We start from the raw sequence: 17,714 nt of genomic DNA, 5'->3' as shown, positions 1-17,714 counted from the left end.
GTTAATTTCCTTATTATTGAATTTTAAGAAATTGTTGTACATTTTTAATAAAGTCCTTTATTAGATTTTTTTTTTTGCCAATAATTTCTACTCTCCTGTAACTGATTTTCTACTTTTTTTTCCAGAGTAGAAATTTTAATTTTAATGAAATTCAGGTTATCAATTACTTATTTAATGGATTATCTTTTAGTGTGTATCTAAAAAATCATTGCCATATTCTAACTCATCTAGGTGTTCACCTATGTTATTTCTTCAGAACCTTATAGTTTCGATCCATATGAATTAGTTTTTGTGAAGCATGTGAAGTATGGCCTGACATATTTATTTTACATGTGGAAGTCCAGTTGTTTCAACATCCTTTATTAAGTGGCTATCTTTGCTCCACTGTATTGTCTCATTCTTTTGCATCAATTACTCTACTATATATGCGTGGATTTGATTGTGTACTCTGTTCCTTAGGACCTATTTGTTAATCCTTTCAGCAATACCACACCATCTTAAGATCTTAGTTTTAAAGTAACTCTTCTAAAAGTCAGTTACTGTTGTCCTCTTCATTTCCTTTCCTTCACAACTGAGTTGGCTTTTCTGGGTATCTTCCTTTTCAATCAGAATGTCTACATCTATAAAATCACTTGTTGGGTATTGTGTATTTTTTTTTGGCACAAAATTCTTTATTTTAACATTTAAAAGGAAGAATCCCATATTCATTCTGAAAGCTAGAGCACGCATATTCCCCAATAAGTTACATACACCCTCAGGTACTCGGGAGGTATTGCACAGCTCTCAAGTGACCATAAGGGCTCAGCAGCCACTTGCCCAATCAGGCCTGGCACTCTGGAAAGTCTCCAGGACAGGCTCTGGCTGGTTGCCTCGAAGTCAAAACCAGGACTTTCATGCATTCTAATAAACTATTCTAATAAACAACTAATAAGCTATTAGTGCAAAGTTATTAGAGAACTAATCTTTTCTCTCTTGAAAATAAATGTATTAACAATCATAGAAATAAAAGCATATCTTCCTGAGTATAAACTATAAACTCTCCCTTAGGCCATTCTATGATATTTTTCCATGCTAATACTGCTATGGGAATATATAAACTTTTATAAGCATTGAACTTTAAGTAAGATTTCCTTGTTTTTTACCATTATTGAAAACATTAAATAACATCGAGATGATAAAGTGTGCTCATCAGACATAGAGTTCACTGAGCTACAAGTGACAGAAACTAAACTCACTATGGCATAAGCAAGAAGTATATAATCTTAGACAACTGGATAATCAAGGTGTAGTATTCACCTTAACGGTTTAGTTTCAAATATGCCCTCAGTATTGTTTTTCATTCTTTCCATATATTGGTTCCACTTTGTTCTCTGTTGGTTAGTTATTGATATGAGATAACAAAAGTCGATGTTCATGTAGCATCGTTAAATGACCATTAGGCTTCACAAACTCAGAAAAAAAGATTTTCTTCCATCCAGAATCCATGTCAGTTATTCCAGATCCTGAATTGATAGCCATATCATAGGCAATTCTGATTAGTTCATCCCAAACTTAAGCCTTACAAATTAAAAGAGATTAGGTTCGTGAAACCTAGAGCTGTTCAAGAACCAGCAGAAAGTGAAAATACTGCTGGCCACCATAAAAGCAGGTGTGGAGAAAAGAAAGAAAATATATACTCTTTGGAATTAACATAAACTACAAATGAAATTCATATCAAATGTCAGCATTTGAAAGTCATTATTTGTAACTTAGAAGACTTTATAATAAACTATAAATAACATTAATTCAAAATGAAGTTTGAAAAGACATATAGCCATAGGAAAGAAATTAGAAGTACTAAGTATTTACCTTTAAGTAAAAATATCCAAATGGTTTTAGTCAGGTTCTTTCTTACTCTCAATGATATTTCTTAGTCTTAATTTATTCAGACTACTCTAGAGCACTAAAAAAGTTACTGATTCCTGCTATGCAATTGCCATAAGCCTAAAACCCAGATTTCATGAAACTAACATTAAAAGAAATGATAGTACAATTCACATATTTAATTAAATACAAAAGGCATAAAGGTTTATTCATAAATTGAACTGGAGAGTGTAGTAAAATATTGAATATTATGGCCTATAAAATTTAGTATAGTAATGGTAGTGTGGCCCAGCATTAGGAAAATTAATAGCTAAATGAAGGATGATGCAGGAAAGTGGTTGATTTCAACACTGATTTCAACATTGAGACTAGAATTTTCAAACACTTGATAAAGTATATTTTTACTTATCTCTGAGAAAATAATAAACCTTTATTTTGTTATTTAGGATTTCTAGCTTTGTTATCCCATCACAAACTCATGTATATGAACTGATGTATGTACTTAGTCATCTATTTGCAACTTATTTCTATTTTAGTTTTATTAAATTGTAGGCACTGAAAGATCATTAAACCTAGTCACACATTTAAAATATTTCTTTCTAGTGAATTTTAATTGTTTGAATTAATTTTCCATACCAAGATTTACATTGGTTTTTGTTATAATAAAATCTATCATTGTTTCATTTATGGCACTGGGACTTGTATATGTGTTGCACATTTTTTTAAAAGATTTCATAAAGTTGTATTTTTAATGTTATATTTCAAACTGATACCCATCTGGAATGTATTTATATATCTTGACTGAGTGTTTTCTTTTACAGGTAAAGGCAATTTTGGTAAGAACTTTCTAATCAGGTCATATTCATACAGAATTGAAAAGCCAAATTAGCACATAGTAGGTTTTTACATGCCCTTAGATACATTTAACTATATATTCTGATCAATCCACAAAATTTCAATTTAATAACTTCTGTAATTTTAATTTTTGAAATATTCCATGGCCAGAACTCCCTGCTACTATTTGCTTTTATTTTTTTCATAATATTCTTAAACATGAGCATTTTTAAAATGCTGAGATTTATAATTGAATTTGAAGCAAACACTTGCAAATAATGTTTTCACTTTCAAATCTTTGGTAATTATCTATTTTATCTCAGAGATATGTCCAAAATGCTAAAGACTTGCATTTAAGTAGATAATGGAATTTCTGTTTTAAGTTCTGCATGAGGAAAATCTGAAGTTACTTTATATCATAAAAATTATGATTATAAATACTTAGGGATAATAATCATGTTATTAAAATGCTCCATATAAAAATTTCAGGTCATTCCATAAAAACAGGTGGTGTCATCAAAATTTTAAACATTAGTTGAGTGTTATTTAAATATTTAAAGATCTAAGTAAAATTTAACTTGAAGCTAAATGTATGAGGAAAATATGAATTTTTTTAAAGCTAACAGCCTAAAAACAGAATTTAGTCATGCCATAATTTTGCCTTATATTAGTCATGTGGTCTTGAAAATATTACCCAACTTGCTATGCCATGGTTAACTTCATCTGTGTCCTACCAGGGAGGATTATTGCAGTTGATTATATGAGATAATATATATGATGTGTGTGTGTGTATACACACACACACACACACACATACACACATATATATATATATATACACTTGCAATAGCATATAGCCACTCAAAAGTGTTTGCTATAAATACCATATATTTGAGAATGTACACTACAACACAATAGAAAATAAATTTAAGCATCCATGATTTCTAAAAGAAGAGATACACTTTTAGTATTCTATGAAGCCTAGAGACTTTAAATAGGCCTCTACCATGGATTTTAATCACTTTTGATAAATTTTCTTTATAGAATATAAAGTAATCCTATAAACATAAAAATGTACAAACATTTTAAATCCATTGCTTTGGCATATGTACATATGGGTGTGTTTTTTCTTTTTTAATATGTCACTAATAAGACAAAGGGAACTCATAATTTAACTCAATCCTTAAATCCATAATTTAAATTTATCCTAATCAAGTAATAATTCTTCTCATTATTAAAAGCTCTAGCTTGTTTTAGGCTTTGAATGTTATGCTTCCCCAAACACTTGATTCCCTAAATTCCAGCACCTCTAAACTCCTCAAAATCTAAGATGTAATATTGCATAATGGAAATTACAGTTCAGTCAGCGTACATAAGACTCCAATAAAGGTTTCACAATAAATTAATAATATGACACTCAATGTCATGTCATTTCATTTACACATTACCCAAATATTTATTGAGTGCAAATTATGTGTGAGGCACTGTGTTAGGTACTGGGACTACAACAATGAATGAAACAATCCAAATTTTCTATTATCGTGATGCTTACATCATAGTCAATTTTCTGATCACTAAAAATGAGTAAGGATTGTTTCCTCTTGGGGTTTTAATCAGATTAATGAGTAAAATGTAGGCAAAGTAATTACAATATGCAAAGAGCTTTGTAATTATTATTATTTAAATGTAGCTTGGCTTTCTAAGATGAAGATGAAAAAGTCCCCCAACAAACCATGTAATATTTAATGAATGCTAATAATCTCATTGGTTAAAAAAAAAATCTGTTTTACTTCTTTCCTGGTTAAAATTCATTTGCAACAATTACAATGTAAAAACAAAAAAAATGAAACTAACATCTTTAAAGGTAACATGCAGACTAATGTCTTTAAGTAAGGATAATATGGTCTACAGGTCTACAAATTAAGGGTAAGATGATTTATGTTATTCTTCCTTTTCAACAGGAATGATTAGTACCAGATCAAAATCACATTTTGGCAAGCTCAATAATCTCTTGGTGAATTGCAGCAGCTGTCACTTTTTTACCCAATATGGATGTTAGTTTTAATGGGGGAGGGAGAGTACCATTAAACTTGTCAAGACTGTGTTGTCATTTATTATTGTTGCCATTTATTTGCTGCCATTTCACAAAATAATCAATATACACCTATAACATACATGAACTGAATCTTAATTGAATAAGAATGAATTGCACTATTTTAGTTTTTTTTTTTATTTTTTATACTTTAAAATCAGTGCTGCCCAAGCTCTATAAGGTAAAAAAAAAAAAAAACAGCCTGTTGATATTTGCAAAGATTGAGACTGAAGCTCTAAATATAATGAAAACTTACTGAGGCAATTTCATAATCTTTTATATTTACGGATAAATTTTTGGTCTCATAGCCAACAGTTTGGTTTCAGAAAAATAATTTCCAAACTGCTGTGTTGATTTTTTAGCACCAGATTCCACACTATATCTGGAGGGGCAGTCTGACAAAAGGGCTTCCCACCCTCATCTTTCCAGAGTAACAAAGCTTTTTCACCTTTTTCTATTCTGTGTTTATAGCAGCAACTTTCATTTAAATTTTTGATTTCCTTACAATTTTGTTTTCAAAAACACTGTTTTCAAAATAAAATATATAAATATTATATATACTGTGAAATGCAAACTCAATTACTACACTTGTTGCATTTAAAAGTTTTAAAGCATAATAAGATACATCTTTAATTTATAGGGGGATCTGCATTTAATGCTATTGCATGCAAAATCTCCAGATTACAAAAAAGGAAGATATATTTAGATAAAATCTGGAAAGTTTTTTAGCAGGTGTTCCATTTAGAACCAACACATTACTTACCAGAGAGCATGGTAATTAGGAAAATTATTTTTAGTAGGTGAAGTTGCTGAAGCTATCTGCACATCAAAATTTGAAACTTCTCAAAATGAACCTTGCTTCACCCTGAGATCAGGTTTAAATTATGTGGTATGTAAAAACACGATAGTCTCAGTAGCAAAATTTATTATAAATTAAACAGAGGAATTATTTTACACTACAAGTTAAAACATTCTGTTCAAAAATTTTTAAACAAATAATTATTAATCACTTATAATTACACAACAGGGAGATACTAATGGGAACATCAGGATGAATATACATATATCCATCTGGTTATATATTACATTTGGTACAGTATTTATAAAATAGAGGAAATGTTATTGAACTATGGGTGAAGCTAGGAAAGGCTTAAGAGAAAAAATAATAATCTTTATCTTGAAGAATGAGTTCTGTGATTATGAGTTAAAATTACAATGGAATTTAGGTAGAATTTATTTAATGTACAGAGAAGGGAGGTCTAAGATAACTTGCTGGGTTCAGAGACTTAGCTGTAACTTAGGAAGACTGCAGGGAGAGAGACAGAAACACGGTGAAGCAAGCTGGAATAGAAGACCTACAAAGGATTTATAATTTAGGCAAAGAAATGTTATGGGGACATTTTAAGTAGATGTGTAACATTACTTCTTTTACTGCTGGAAAATAACAAGTAGTAGTGTGAAAGTTAAGACTGGAAGACCCATATTGGAGAGGGAGAAAAATAAGAATCATCTGGTTTGGTCTGTTTTCTGTGGAAAGTATTATGTATGGTTAGGTACATTTTCTTGTCACTGTTATGATCTCATGGAGAAAGACAGCACCTATGTGTTTTTTCTATATTGAACAACGAATTGGATAGCAGGCAGATCCTTAGAAAATGTATTTCTTTTTGTTAAACAAACTAAACAGAGAGAAAACAGTATAATGTTGAATTGCGCTATTTTACAATGTATTTACAGTTCATGAACCTCAGTGCAGAGGAGAGCTTTGTAAGTATCTATAGCACTCCCCTGCTGCTCCAACCTGTTCATGAACTTTAATAAATGTATTCTTTGTCAAAGATTCATCATTACTAATTAATATACTTCTAAGTTTTAAATGATTATACATTCTCTAACAGATAACCTTTGTGGGAGAAAATAATAAAACCAAAAGGACTATAAGGATGTCAGTTTTACTTAGTTATTTCGAAGGGAAAAATAAGAAAAAAAAAAAAAGATCAAGTCTTAGATTCTTTAGATAGTTACAAAGTTCACCATTCCTTAAATTTGCTAACTTTATTTTATTTACTTACATACAATAAATTAAGAATTTCAATGGAGGAAGGAATATATTTAAAGTTATAATAAGGCTAAGGTTTTTTTTTTTTAATAGTATTCAGATTTTCTGAAGTACTCAGATTTATATAGTGCTAGATTTTGTCTCAAGTTAAAAAAGTATAAAATGTGTGTGCCCTCTCTGACATAGATATAATGAATTCATTTAATGTGTCTAGATAAAATGGAATGTTAAGGCAGTATTTAGCAAATACTCTGAAAATTATTATTAGAAGTAAGAATTTTACACAATCATTGTTTAATTGATAGGATAGAAAAAGCTGATTTTTGAAATGCAATAGAAATAATAAACTCAAGCAACATGTTCTGTTGGTCTCTTACACTGGCATCTTATAAGTCATAAATTATGATAGCAATTATTTATATATTTTTCAATGTGATTACCAAATCTGCATTTTAATATGTATATTACACATATGTGTATATATAGTTATATATATATATATATATATATTCACTGTCTTATTTGACTTTAATCAAGTTTCAAACTATTCATGATTTCAGAGTCTATATCTTATAGACTGCACTCTGTCTTAAATTATTGAACAAAGATTTTGTTAAACACATGTTTAACATGTACAGCCTGTACTACTACCAATAATAGGATGGGAAAAAGGCACTTAACACATTAACACATGTGGTCTATGATCTAACAAGTGCTGGAAATATATATATATATATATATATATATATGAGCATGTATTTTATTTAAGAAATAACTGATGTACTGCAAAAAATCATGGTGCCCTGAATTCTTTGAGGAATTATTTTATTTTAAATCATTTAATAATTAATGGATTTTCTGACAAGTAGGTTACATAATCTGTAAAATCTGTTGTTTTGTTGTGTGTCCTGGGAAAGGCTCAAAGTTATAGCAAAAAAAGCATATGGATGGAATAGTCGATAGGGGTATGAGAAAGGGTATGAAAATAAACATTTTCAAGAAAAAAATCTAATTTTCTTGAAAAAAGTGAAATCAACATTTTTAGTTTTAAAAATATTAATGTGTTTTGTTCAAATATATCCCTGCTTGTGTTTCAGGAAACTCTTGTTCTGTAGCTGCAATAAATTTGAATTTAAAAGTATCCTCTGGTGATATTAAGAAAATATATTTCCTATTTAGTGGCATTACCTTTGTAGTTAACCTTGAAGCCAACGGATCCAACACTTTCATCTGTTTGAAGGTGAAGCCACATTTGGCTGCTCATGCTCACTATCAAGTCTGGCACAAAGCTTCCAGTGAGGCTAACAAGAGATGGACAAAGAAGGGAAAGAGATTACTCAAATACACTCTTATAAATTATGAGACAGATTTGTTTTTCCACATTTTCTTTGCTAGAAAATTGAAGGAAAAAAAAAGTTGAGATACATTTATAAGACTATGTGTTGACATAAGAAAACACAAATGATACAATTTAGTGATCCAAGTTTATTATAAACAAGTTTCCATTTCATGTGTTTACTTATATTAGATTTTTTATAACCCTGAGGCAAGATACTAAATTTTAGACATTAGGAACTCTTAGTCTTATCAAACTGGAAAAAAAATAAAAGATCTATAGAACATTTTTAATTTCAGGAATCCATTTAATATTAAACTTTCAAGTTTCATAGACCTCTGTGTGTGTGTGTGTATGTCTCCATACATATACATGAGCCTATCATGTGTGCATACACACACACACACAACCACAACCACACATACACAGAGACATGTACAGTATCATTTGAAAACATTTTCAAATTAAACTCTGTGCAAAAAAAGCAGACTAAATGAAGGACTGAATCCACGTCGTTGAAGGTAATAATGCACAAAAGGACCCAAAAGGAATAAGAAAAAATACAAAGGACAAAAATGAAGAATTATTGTCAGAACTTCTGACCTCATGAGGTAAAGTAACATAAGAAAAATGGTGGGCACTCTAGAAAGGGAAGATAGAGAAGGGAACAGAAGACTTATTCAATGAAATAATAAAGGAAAATTCCCTAAACCTAGGGAAGAATCAAATATTAATGTCCATGAACCTAAAAGTGCACCTGTTCTCTAAATGTAACTAGAATTACATCAAGACAATTAGACATGGGACTGCCAAGATTTTAAGATAAAGAAAGAATACTGAAAATGTCTGGGAGGAAAAACAAGTAATTGAAAAATGTATCCAAATCAGGCTTACGTCAGACATCTCCAAATCCATAAGGCTTTCAGATATGAGGGAGAAATAAAGGCCTTCCCAACAAACAGAAACTGAAGGAGTTTGTAAACATTAACCCCCCCCCCCTTTAAGATGTGTGGAAAGGAGCAGCTGTATATAAATGAAGAGAAAAAATGCAAAAACAACAACAAAACACAGTGGGAGAGAGATTAGAGAAAAGATAGTCGTAAACACACACAATAGTAAATAAATAAATTCATTACTTCATTATTGTCTATAGTTCCTAACACTGGAACTACTAATCTTTGGTATATTATCTGTGGCTTTTCTCCAATTTACTTCTGTTCTGTTTTCTTCCCTGTCATTCCTCCTATAGAAAAATCTAAACTCTTGTTTGTTTTTACTCATGGAAGAATTCAGTATTTGTGGTAAATGATTCCTCAAGAGTTTCTCTTACTCTTTCTCTAGACATGTCCAATTAAGTACAGAGAAAGCTGTACCACCAGAAGCATCTTTAAGTACTCAATATTTAGATGTTTACTGATAATGTCAGCAAAAAATCTTGACTTTGCTGCAATTACCCCTCACCCCAACTGGCCTCAGTAAGTGTACTACATAAATTGTTATATTACCTGAATGAGGTAACATAGTTAGTGTACCTCTTAATGCTGAAGATCCTACATTATTGCAGCCCAAGAGACAGCCCATCTTGTGGAAAAAAATGCCCTTTTACAAAAAAAATAATTTGAACAATGTTTGGTAATAGTGAAATTTTCTAGGTGTACATTTGAGTTTTTGCAGAATGGGCAAAACATCTAATGTTTTGACAAGATAAATGGTCAGATCCTCTGATTTGATCTGTAGACTCTAAAGATGCATTTGAACTAAAATTGCCTATTTAGCCTTGAGGATTCTGAAACTGGAAAAGCTTTCCACTTGTTTTGTCACAAAAATAAAGGAATGACTATTGGAATTTTAACTCAAAATTTAGACTACGCTGCAAATATAACATATACACTCTGTAATCTATGTCACTGGGGATATTGGGATGTGCAGAGAGCAAAAGACATACTTGTTTAAAGACTGAAGGTTTGTCTTTGGTCAGTTAAGTTATTTCTATACTCTGTTTATGGTTTCATCATTTTTACAAATGCCTAATATTCAGATTAAGGTTTGTGGGTATGTCATCATTATATTATTTATGAACCAAGTGATATTATTCAGTGTTAATATTGTGCTTGGGGGATATACTCTTTGAAATCCTTTATGAGTCTTTTACTTGATCAAATTGATAATTGTGACTGTACAATGTTAATAGGCTCTGACCAGGTTTATAAGATATTCTTGTTCTTAGTGCTAATAAAATACTTGCTGACAGGCTATGTACTTGGTATAGAAGTGACTGATTTAAGACTTTTTATGTCATGGTTACTACTTGATTGTTGGGGACCGAGGCGGGCATCTGGCTCTGTCAGCAGTCATAAAAAGGTGAAATGGAGTCCGGATAGAGAGAAACATCCGGGTTGTAAAAGGCATGTGGGAAGAACTCCCTGCCCCCACCTTTTCCTTCTCCTCTTTCTTCTCTCGCCCATCTATTATCAAAACACTGCTCCATTCTCGCCCATTTTCGCCCTTCGCAAGAGCAACCGCCGTCAAAACATCCCTGCATGTCTAGTGTCCATTGGCTTTCTCCCTGCCCGACTTCTGCATCCCCCACCTCTTGTATTTTATATAAACAGATAAAGACAAAATAAACTCTCTCTCTCTCTCTCTTTGTTCTGATACATGCGTGACTGTTTTGTTTTTTTTGTTCGCCGGACATGGGGCCCCGACTCCCCGGCCTTGCAGGTCAAGGCCCCCCACACTTGATATTTTGGAAACTTATTTTTACATAGAACTAAGCTTTTCAATTCACAGACCTTTGTGGGTACATATGTAGCATATCTATATATGTGTACGAACACACAAAATATATGATGTCCATCATGAAGTAAATTTAGAAAAATAAAAACTGATAGCTGATTTCTCAGAGGCAGTCTACCTTACTGCTCAGATCATTAGTTCACAGATCTCAAACAGAGCTGAATGAAAACTTCTAAAGGCAATGGGATTGCTGACAGCTACAAAAAATACACCATTAATATGGGGTAAATTTCAAACTTAGAAACCTCACATTTACTACAATAAACATATCTTGCTAATTACCAAAATGTCCCTTACAAATGGAAACACACACATAGATTAGTAAAAGCAAGAAAATGAATTAGAACTAACAGATTTTTCTGACAAAATCATTCATATACTGCCGTCATCATTTGCTTCATTAATGATGTTGTGTCACCAACATTACCACCTGTGTGAGTGTGGGATTTTAAAGGCACTAGATTACTACATTTACCAAAAAATGAATTTATTAAAAATATATTAAAAATACTAACACTTGTCAGCAGAATTCTTTACAGACCACTCCCAAGGTAGGTATAAGTAGTTTTCTCCAACCAGAATGTTGTGACTTGAGCAAGTATGCCCTTTCATTGGTAACCTGGGGGTCCCCCACTCCTGAGAGGACACCACTGTTGATACCACCTTGGTGAGAATGCCTAGTGGGTATAACATGCTACATCAGCTGGACTCATGTGATCCTTCTGCTTGGCCTCCTGTGTAGCTGAGACTATAGACATGTGCCACCATGTTGATTTAATAGAATTAATGCCTGCAGTAAAAAAAAAAAATGTGTCTAATTCTGGTACATATGATGACTGATGGTGTTAAGACCCCCTCTTCAGATGCTTATGCTCATGCTCAAGGGGTACAGTCTCTTATGACATGTTTTTTTTTCCCCTACTTTAGAGATAGTAGAGCATAATGAGTCAGAGAGAGAGGAACTCATTTTATTTCTAATATCAGCTTGTAATTATGCCAATATTTATAGATTCTCATAAGATAAATCAAACTCAAGTACTAGGATTCAGCATTATACTAGATTATAATTATCTAGACATTCACTGCTAGCCTTTTTAAAAATTAGAGAAATGTTTGCAAGCAGGTCTGATGTTTTTCCATTTGAACTTATATTTATTTGGCTGACCTATGAATATTGGTCAGAGAATGTTGTTGGTCAATTGAAATCCTCATAATTATTTCAATACTTCAAAGCATGTCTTCCTTCTCTTGATGTCCTGAGACATAAAGTTATAAGGAGTTCCTAGAAGTCTGCCACACTTAAGAATTGGGAGACTACCTAAAAATGTTCCAGAGGAGAAGTGGGCTAATCTTATGTTAGAGGGACACTCACATGTGCATTTGATCACAAATATTGTTCCCCGTATATATGCAGAAACCTGGTGGATCCATGCTCGTCAAGTGAATGCAACATTTGAGAAGCTCTAGACAGTGTTTCCCACAAAGGGCTTGCAACTTATATTTTCTAGAGCAATTGTTAATGACAACTGAAAGAAGGTTTTACAGAAAACATGATTCTCATGGACTGCCTTGTTGTCTTAAATTACTTTAACAATTACATTTTTTTTAAAGATTTATTTATTTATTCATACAGAACTGGGGTACAGGCCAGAGATGCGGAGGGTGAGAGGATTCACCACACACAGAGCGGGGAGCAGAACAGGCAGATCGACAAGTACACTGCTGAGGGGAGCAGCGGGCGGGTCAGGAGAGGTCTGCCACGCCATGTGGTCACCTCCGGGGCAGGCGGGAATCGAACTCATGAGGAAGTGGCTTTAGTTTCTCAGTGCAGTGCTTTAACCCGCTGCGCCACCAGGGAGGGCCAACAATTACATTTTAACAGAAAAGAAACATGTTATTTTTAAACTACTTTTTTTCTTTCTGCACTACTAGTAATGTTTCCTATATTCACTACTTCTAGACAGCCCAGTGGCCACAACAACCTTTACATTTTCGTGAGTTCAACTAAACATGAAACAGATTTCTTATTGACTATAGGTTCAGGGAAAGTCTTTCTCATGGACCTGATTGTCATTGTTTTGAAATGTAAACATCAGAGGAAGTAACACTCCTAAGTAACACTCCGAATCCTAAAGCTATGGGAGTATAGGAGTCCAAATTTGATAAACGACTATTAGTAAGTAAGCACAGGTGGCATATTCACACCAACTAATCTTGTAAAGTTTTCTAGCACTAGTTAATATTAATGCCAGTGCTTATAAAACATCCCATCTTTTGTTTCCACAGAATAGAATTAAATTTCTCTTCTCTATCACAATAGTCTTGAGCCCAAATTAAATAGATTTGGTACCAGTTTTAATAGTTCTAACTTTGATTTCAATAGTCTTGAATAGTCTTCCCTAAATCTGTTTTATTTATCTTCTAGACAAGTATAGATATTATCTGGGTTAAAAATCCACAAAATCCAAGTATTGGAAAATAAGGGACCATCTTCTTTTAGCGTTTTACAAAAACAAAAGGAATACATATCTATATATTCACTCTTAAAATTTAACACACACACACAATTACATTAACTGGTTTGGCTAGAAGGATGATACAGGACAAAAAAGATCTATTGGAAGACAGAAATGATACAATTTTAACAAAGAAAGGATCTCATTAAGAGATCAATAGAAATGATACAATGTTAAAAAAGAAAAGATCTCATTAAGAGACAAACAAGAATTTGAATTTACAGATTAAGACTTCAGAAGATATGTTTAATGTAACGTGATTAAATTTAAGACATAAATTCCTTCCCTTGGATATATAAACAAATGAGATTATCTTTGAAGATTTAAAAAACATCAAAATAGTTTGTGAAATTAACATATTGGAAAGGTAATTATTGATCATTACTAATCAATATTTTTTTAAAATTGTCCCTGTTGGTTAATATATCATTAAAAGAGTATGGTTCCAAGCCTAGTATTTCATTGAATTTTTACTTCATTCTATTGCATTATATAACTTTGCTTGCATTTCGCTGTGGACTTAGTATATATTAGGATGACTACAAGTCGCTTAGAGGAAATTATTAATAGAAACAACAATAATGATAATTAGAATATTATAGTTTTATCATAAAATAGTTACAGAAATAAGTTATTCATAAAAATACAAATAAAAATAAACTCAAAATCCCATGGTATCAAAAATGAAAGAGAGCTCTCTTTGTCTCTCACTTCTCTTTAGCATGCCCTTTAAAAAACTTGAAATAACAGAAATTGATTTTTTTTCTGTTCCAGATGTATGTAAACACTACAAAAACTTTTACCAGTTTTGACTCTAAGAATGATTTTCTTGGAGGTCTTGGAGTCATCATTTTGAAATGTGAACATAAAAAAAGATGGTTCTTCTTTCTGTAAATCAGAGCCTAGGTGCTTGGCTCAAAGATGTAATTTCCTGCTTGTCAAAAAAGACCGAAGTTCATTTCTTTCTATTGACAAGGATAATTAATATGTATGTAATGGATTGTACCTGCCTGTCTAAATAACTAGGTGATTTTTTTTTCTTGTTTTGCAATGTCTTTGGAGGCTTGTCTACAATATGCACTCAAGTGGTTTAATCCTAATTCAACAGTAAAACTGATTCATCCTTTCCTACATGTTGTGAAAAGGTTTCACTGGGTTGGTAGTTGATTTTACTTTTGTTTATATCTTCCAACATTGCTTAAATTAAAACACTGTTCTTTTTATGAAGCCAAATAACCAGCTAATTTCTACTCACATCCTCTCAAATAATTTAAGTTTATACTCAAACTATAAAAATCTACCTGATTTGAATAACTGTTTTCCATTGCCCTCATAATAAAGGGTATTTTTGCATCATTCTCAGAAGGTTTGTGTTGAATGTTGAAATAGTTTTTACATGGTTTTAATATATCTTTTTGAGCTAGTTTTCTGTAAACCTAAAAAAAAAATACTACTTATTGCACATGTATTTATAGTGTGTAACTGCAAGGTTCACAAAATATTTTCATTGCCCTATTTATTCCCATGATAGTAGAATAAGAGATTAAAAACCTTAAGGAGTATACTCATATTTTTCCCTGAATCACTCAAATGCATTATGAAATAAAGAACAGGATCTATTACATTTTAGTGGGTCCAATGCCTGACTATATGTATAATCACCCTAAATACATGGATACATTTATTGACAATAACAATGCAGTCCTACATACATTTTTGTTTCATAAGAGTAATTTTTACTTTTTATTGAAATGCATTTGGTATTCTTTCCTCTAATAGTATTATCATGTCTGCTTTGAAAACGTGAATTCACTGAAGATGATAACAGTAAAATAATAGATGAACACACAAAACTCCAGAAATATCAGAGAGCAGTATCACATTAACTTGTTAGGGTAGATAAAAAAAAAAGAAAAGAAATAACAAGTTAACAAGTGCTGGTGAGGACTTGATTAAAAAAAAAAAAAAACTCTTGTACATTGCTGGCAGGAATGCAAACTTGTACAGTTCCTATGATCCTATGAAACAGTGTAAATAGTGTACAGGCTTCTCAATAATTAAAATTAGAAGCACCAAAGATCCAGCAATCCTGTTTTTGTGTATATTTGAAATATTTCAAAATCATTATCTTAAAGAGATACCTGAACCCCTGATGTCCACTCCAGCATTATTCATGGCCAGTACATGGGGCGGGGCCACCTAAATATCTGTCAACAGATGAAGAATTCAAGCAAATGTGAGATGGATGAACTTGAATATTATCCAGCCTTTAATAAAAGAAGGAAGTGCTGTCATGGATGAACCTTGAAATCCTGTCATGGATCAACCTGGAAAGCACTTTGCTAAGTGAAGGAAACCAGAGAAATGAATATTTCATGGTGTGACTTACAAACGGAGTCTTAAAAAAAAAAAAAGAACTCATAGTAATAGAATAGAAAAGTTTGCCAGATTCTAGATTATGGGGGAGAAATAGATTAATAAAAGTTACAAACTTAGACCTGAGGAGCTAATGTGTAACACTGGTGATTATAGTTGGGTACAACTGTATAACTGAAATTTTCTAAGTGAATAAAGCTTAAATGTTCTCAACAAAAAATAAAAAAAAGTTTCATAGTGAAGTGATATTTGTGGTCATTAGCTTAACAGACCCTTTTAACAGCATATACATATATGAAGTAATGATACTGTTTTAAATAGCTTACATTTTAATTGTTAAATATACCTCTATAAAGATTTAAAAAGGCAAAGTTTTTAAAAAACAAAATACAAACTACTACATAAATGTTCTATCACTCAAATGACTGAGTAGCCAATAACCATTCATTTATGAATGTAGTCTTCAGGGTTTGGCTAATTCAAAAGCAAAACGTTTGCTAGAGTACTTGCTGTGGTTCTTATTATACATATACATGAAAATTATTTATATCAGCATTTTTTTAGGAAAAAAAATAAATTGAAAGTCAAGACCTCAGCACATACATATATCTTTGTAAAATAGCCTATGGATAGTTTATTAAACATATTTAGCACTCCTAGAAGATCATGTGCTTTATAATAATTGTGAAAGGAAATCTAGTTTACCAGGATAGCATTTCTCTATTTTGCACCAATTTCTGCTTCTATAACCACTTTTGAAATGTTTACCACAGTACAGATACTTCTGATTAAGTAAAAAGCTAAAAAGTTTTCAGTTTATTTTAGACAATTCATGCAAAAAATAAATACACAAAAGCAAAGCAAAGCAAAAATAATAAACTGCCTCTTATTTTTCCAGTTAGATCATCAGTTTTCACAAATAAATCGAGGCACAGCAGCAGTAAACTGCCTTTATTTTCAGTGAAATTATCACTGCTTTCATTGTAGAAATGGATAACTACAATAACAATTCAGAGATGATTAAGGACCATTAAAAGTAAGCTATCTCCAATATTAATTAATTTATTGTATGCAATCAAAATTGTCACATATTTTATTTTTGTATTGTGACTAAAGAAATTCTAAAGTTCCAGCAATATACATTTATTATTGCTTAACAGCAAGCCATTTTATTGGCTACACATGATGAAGTATTGCCATCCACTTTACATTTTTCTCGATGTGATATCAATATTGTTGAAATCCCCACTGCTGGACACCAAATATGCTTCTCGCCAAATTTATATGGTAACACCTAATTTCAGAAGTAAGGTGATTTCCAATTTGGAGGTGGGGTCATTGAGAAGTGTTAGAAGTGGGGTTGTATACTTCTAAAAGCCCTAGAGAAACCCCTGTGTTGCCAAATAACAGTAATAACAATTGCCTTTGTGGATCCTTACTAGATGCTGTATCTGCTGGTTCTGCATTCTCTGACTTCCAACCTCCATAAATGTGAGAAATAAATTACTTTAGTGTGTGATTCACCTAGACTAGCATATTTTTGTTGCCATAACCCAAAATGGTTTAAGAAACCAAGGTAATCAGTCAGACACAGTTCTCTATAGCTCATGACCTGTCTTTTACAACAAAAGTAAAGATATGCTTTGTGCTGATGTCTCACTGCATGTGTATTGGTGCAGAGTAAATAATCTTCTCCCATTATAATTTTTTTAAAGATTTTTTTATTTGTGCATACAGCACTGGGATACAGGCCAGAGGTGCAGGGGTGGTGAGAGGATTCACCAGAGACAGAGTGGGGAGCAGAACAGGTAGATTGATTAAGTACACTGCTGAGGGGAGCAG

At 32.0% G+C, this 17,714-nt stretch overlaps 1 protein-coding gene across 1 annotated transcript in view; it reads right to left on the bottom strand.

The window, feature by feature from the left end:
* The window catches only part of CSMD3 (CUB and Sushi multiple domains 3), a 764,662-nt gene that overhangs the window by 372,022 nt on the left and 374,926 nt on the right, over positions 1 to 17,714 (bottom strand). Inside the window, exon 13 of the mRNA XM_004679632.2 lies at positions 8,037 to 8,149. Within this exon, the coding sequence (XP_004679689.1) occupies positions 8,037 to 8,149 (113 nt within the window). The remainder of the gene's footprint in view (positions 1 to 8,036; positions 8,150 to 17,714) is intronic.

Source organism: Condylura cristata, unplaced genomic scaffold, assembly GCF_000260355.1.
Source record: "Condylura cristata isolate star-nosed mole 26May11 unplaced genomic scaffold, ConCri1.0 scaffold00009, whole genome shotgun sequence".
In the NCBI taxonomy this organism is placed as follows: domain Eukaryota; kingdom Metazoa; phylum Chordata; class Mammalia; order Eulipotyphla; family Talpidae; genus Condylura; species Condylura cristata.
This window is presented reverse-complemented; position numbering and strand designations above follow the sequence as displayed.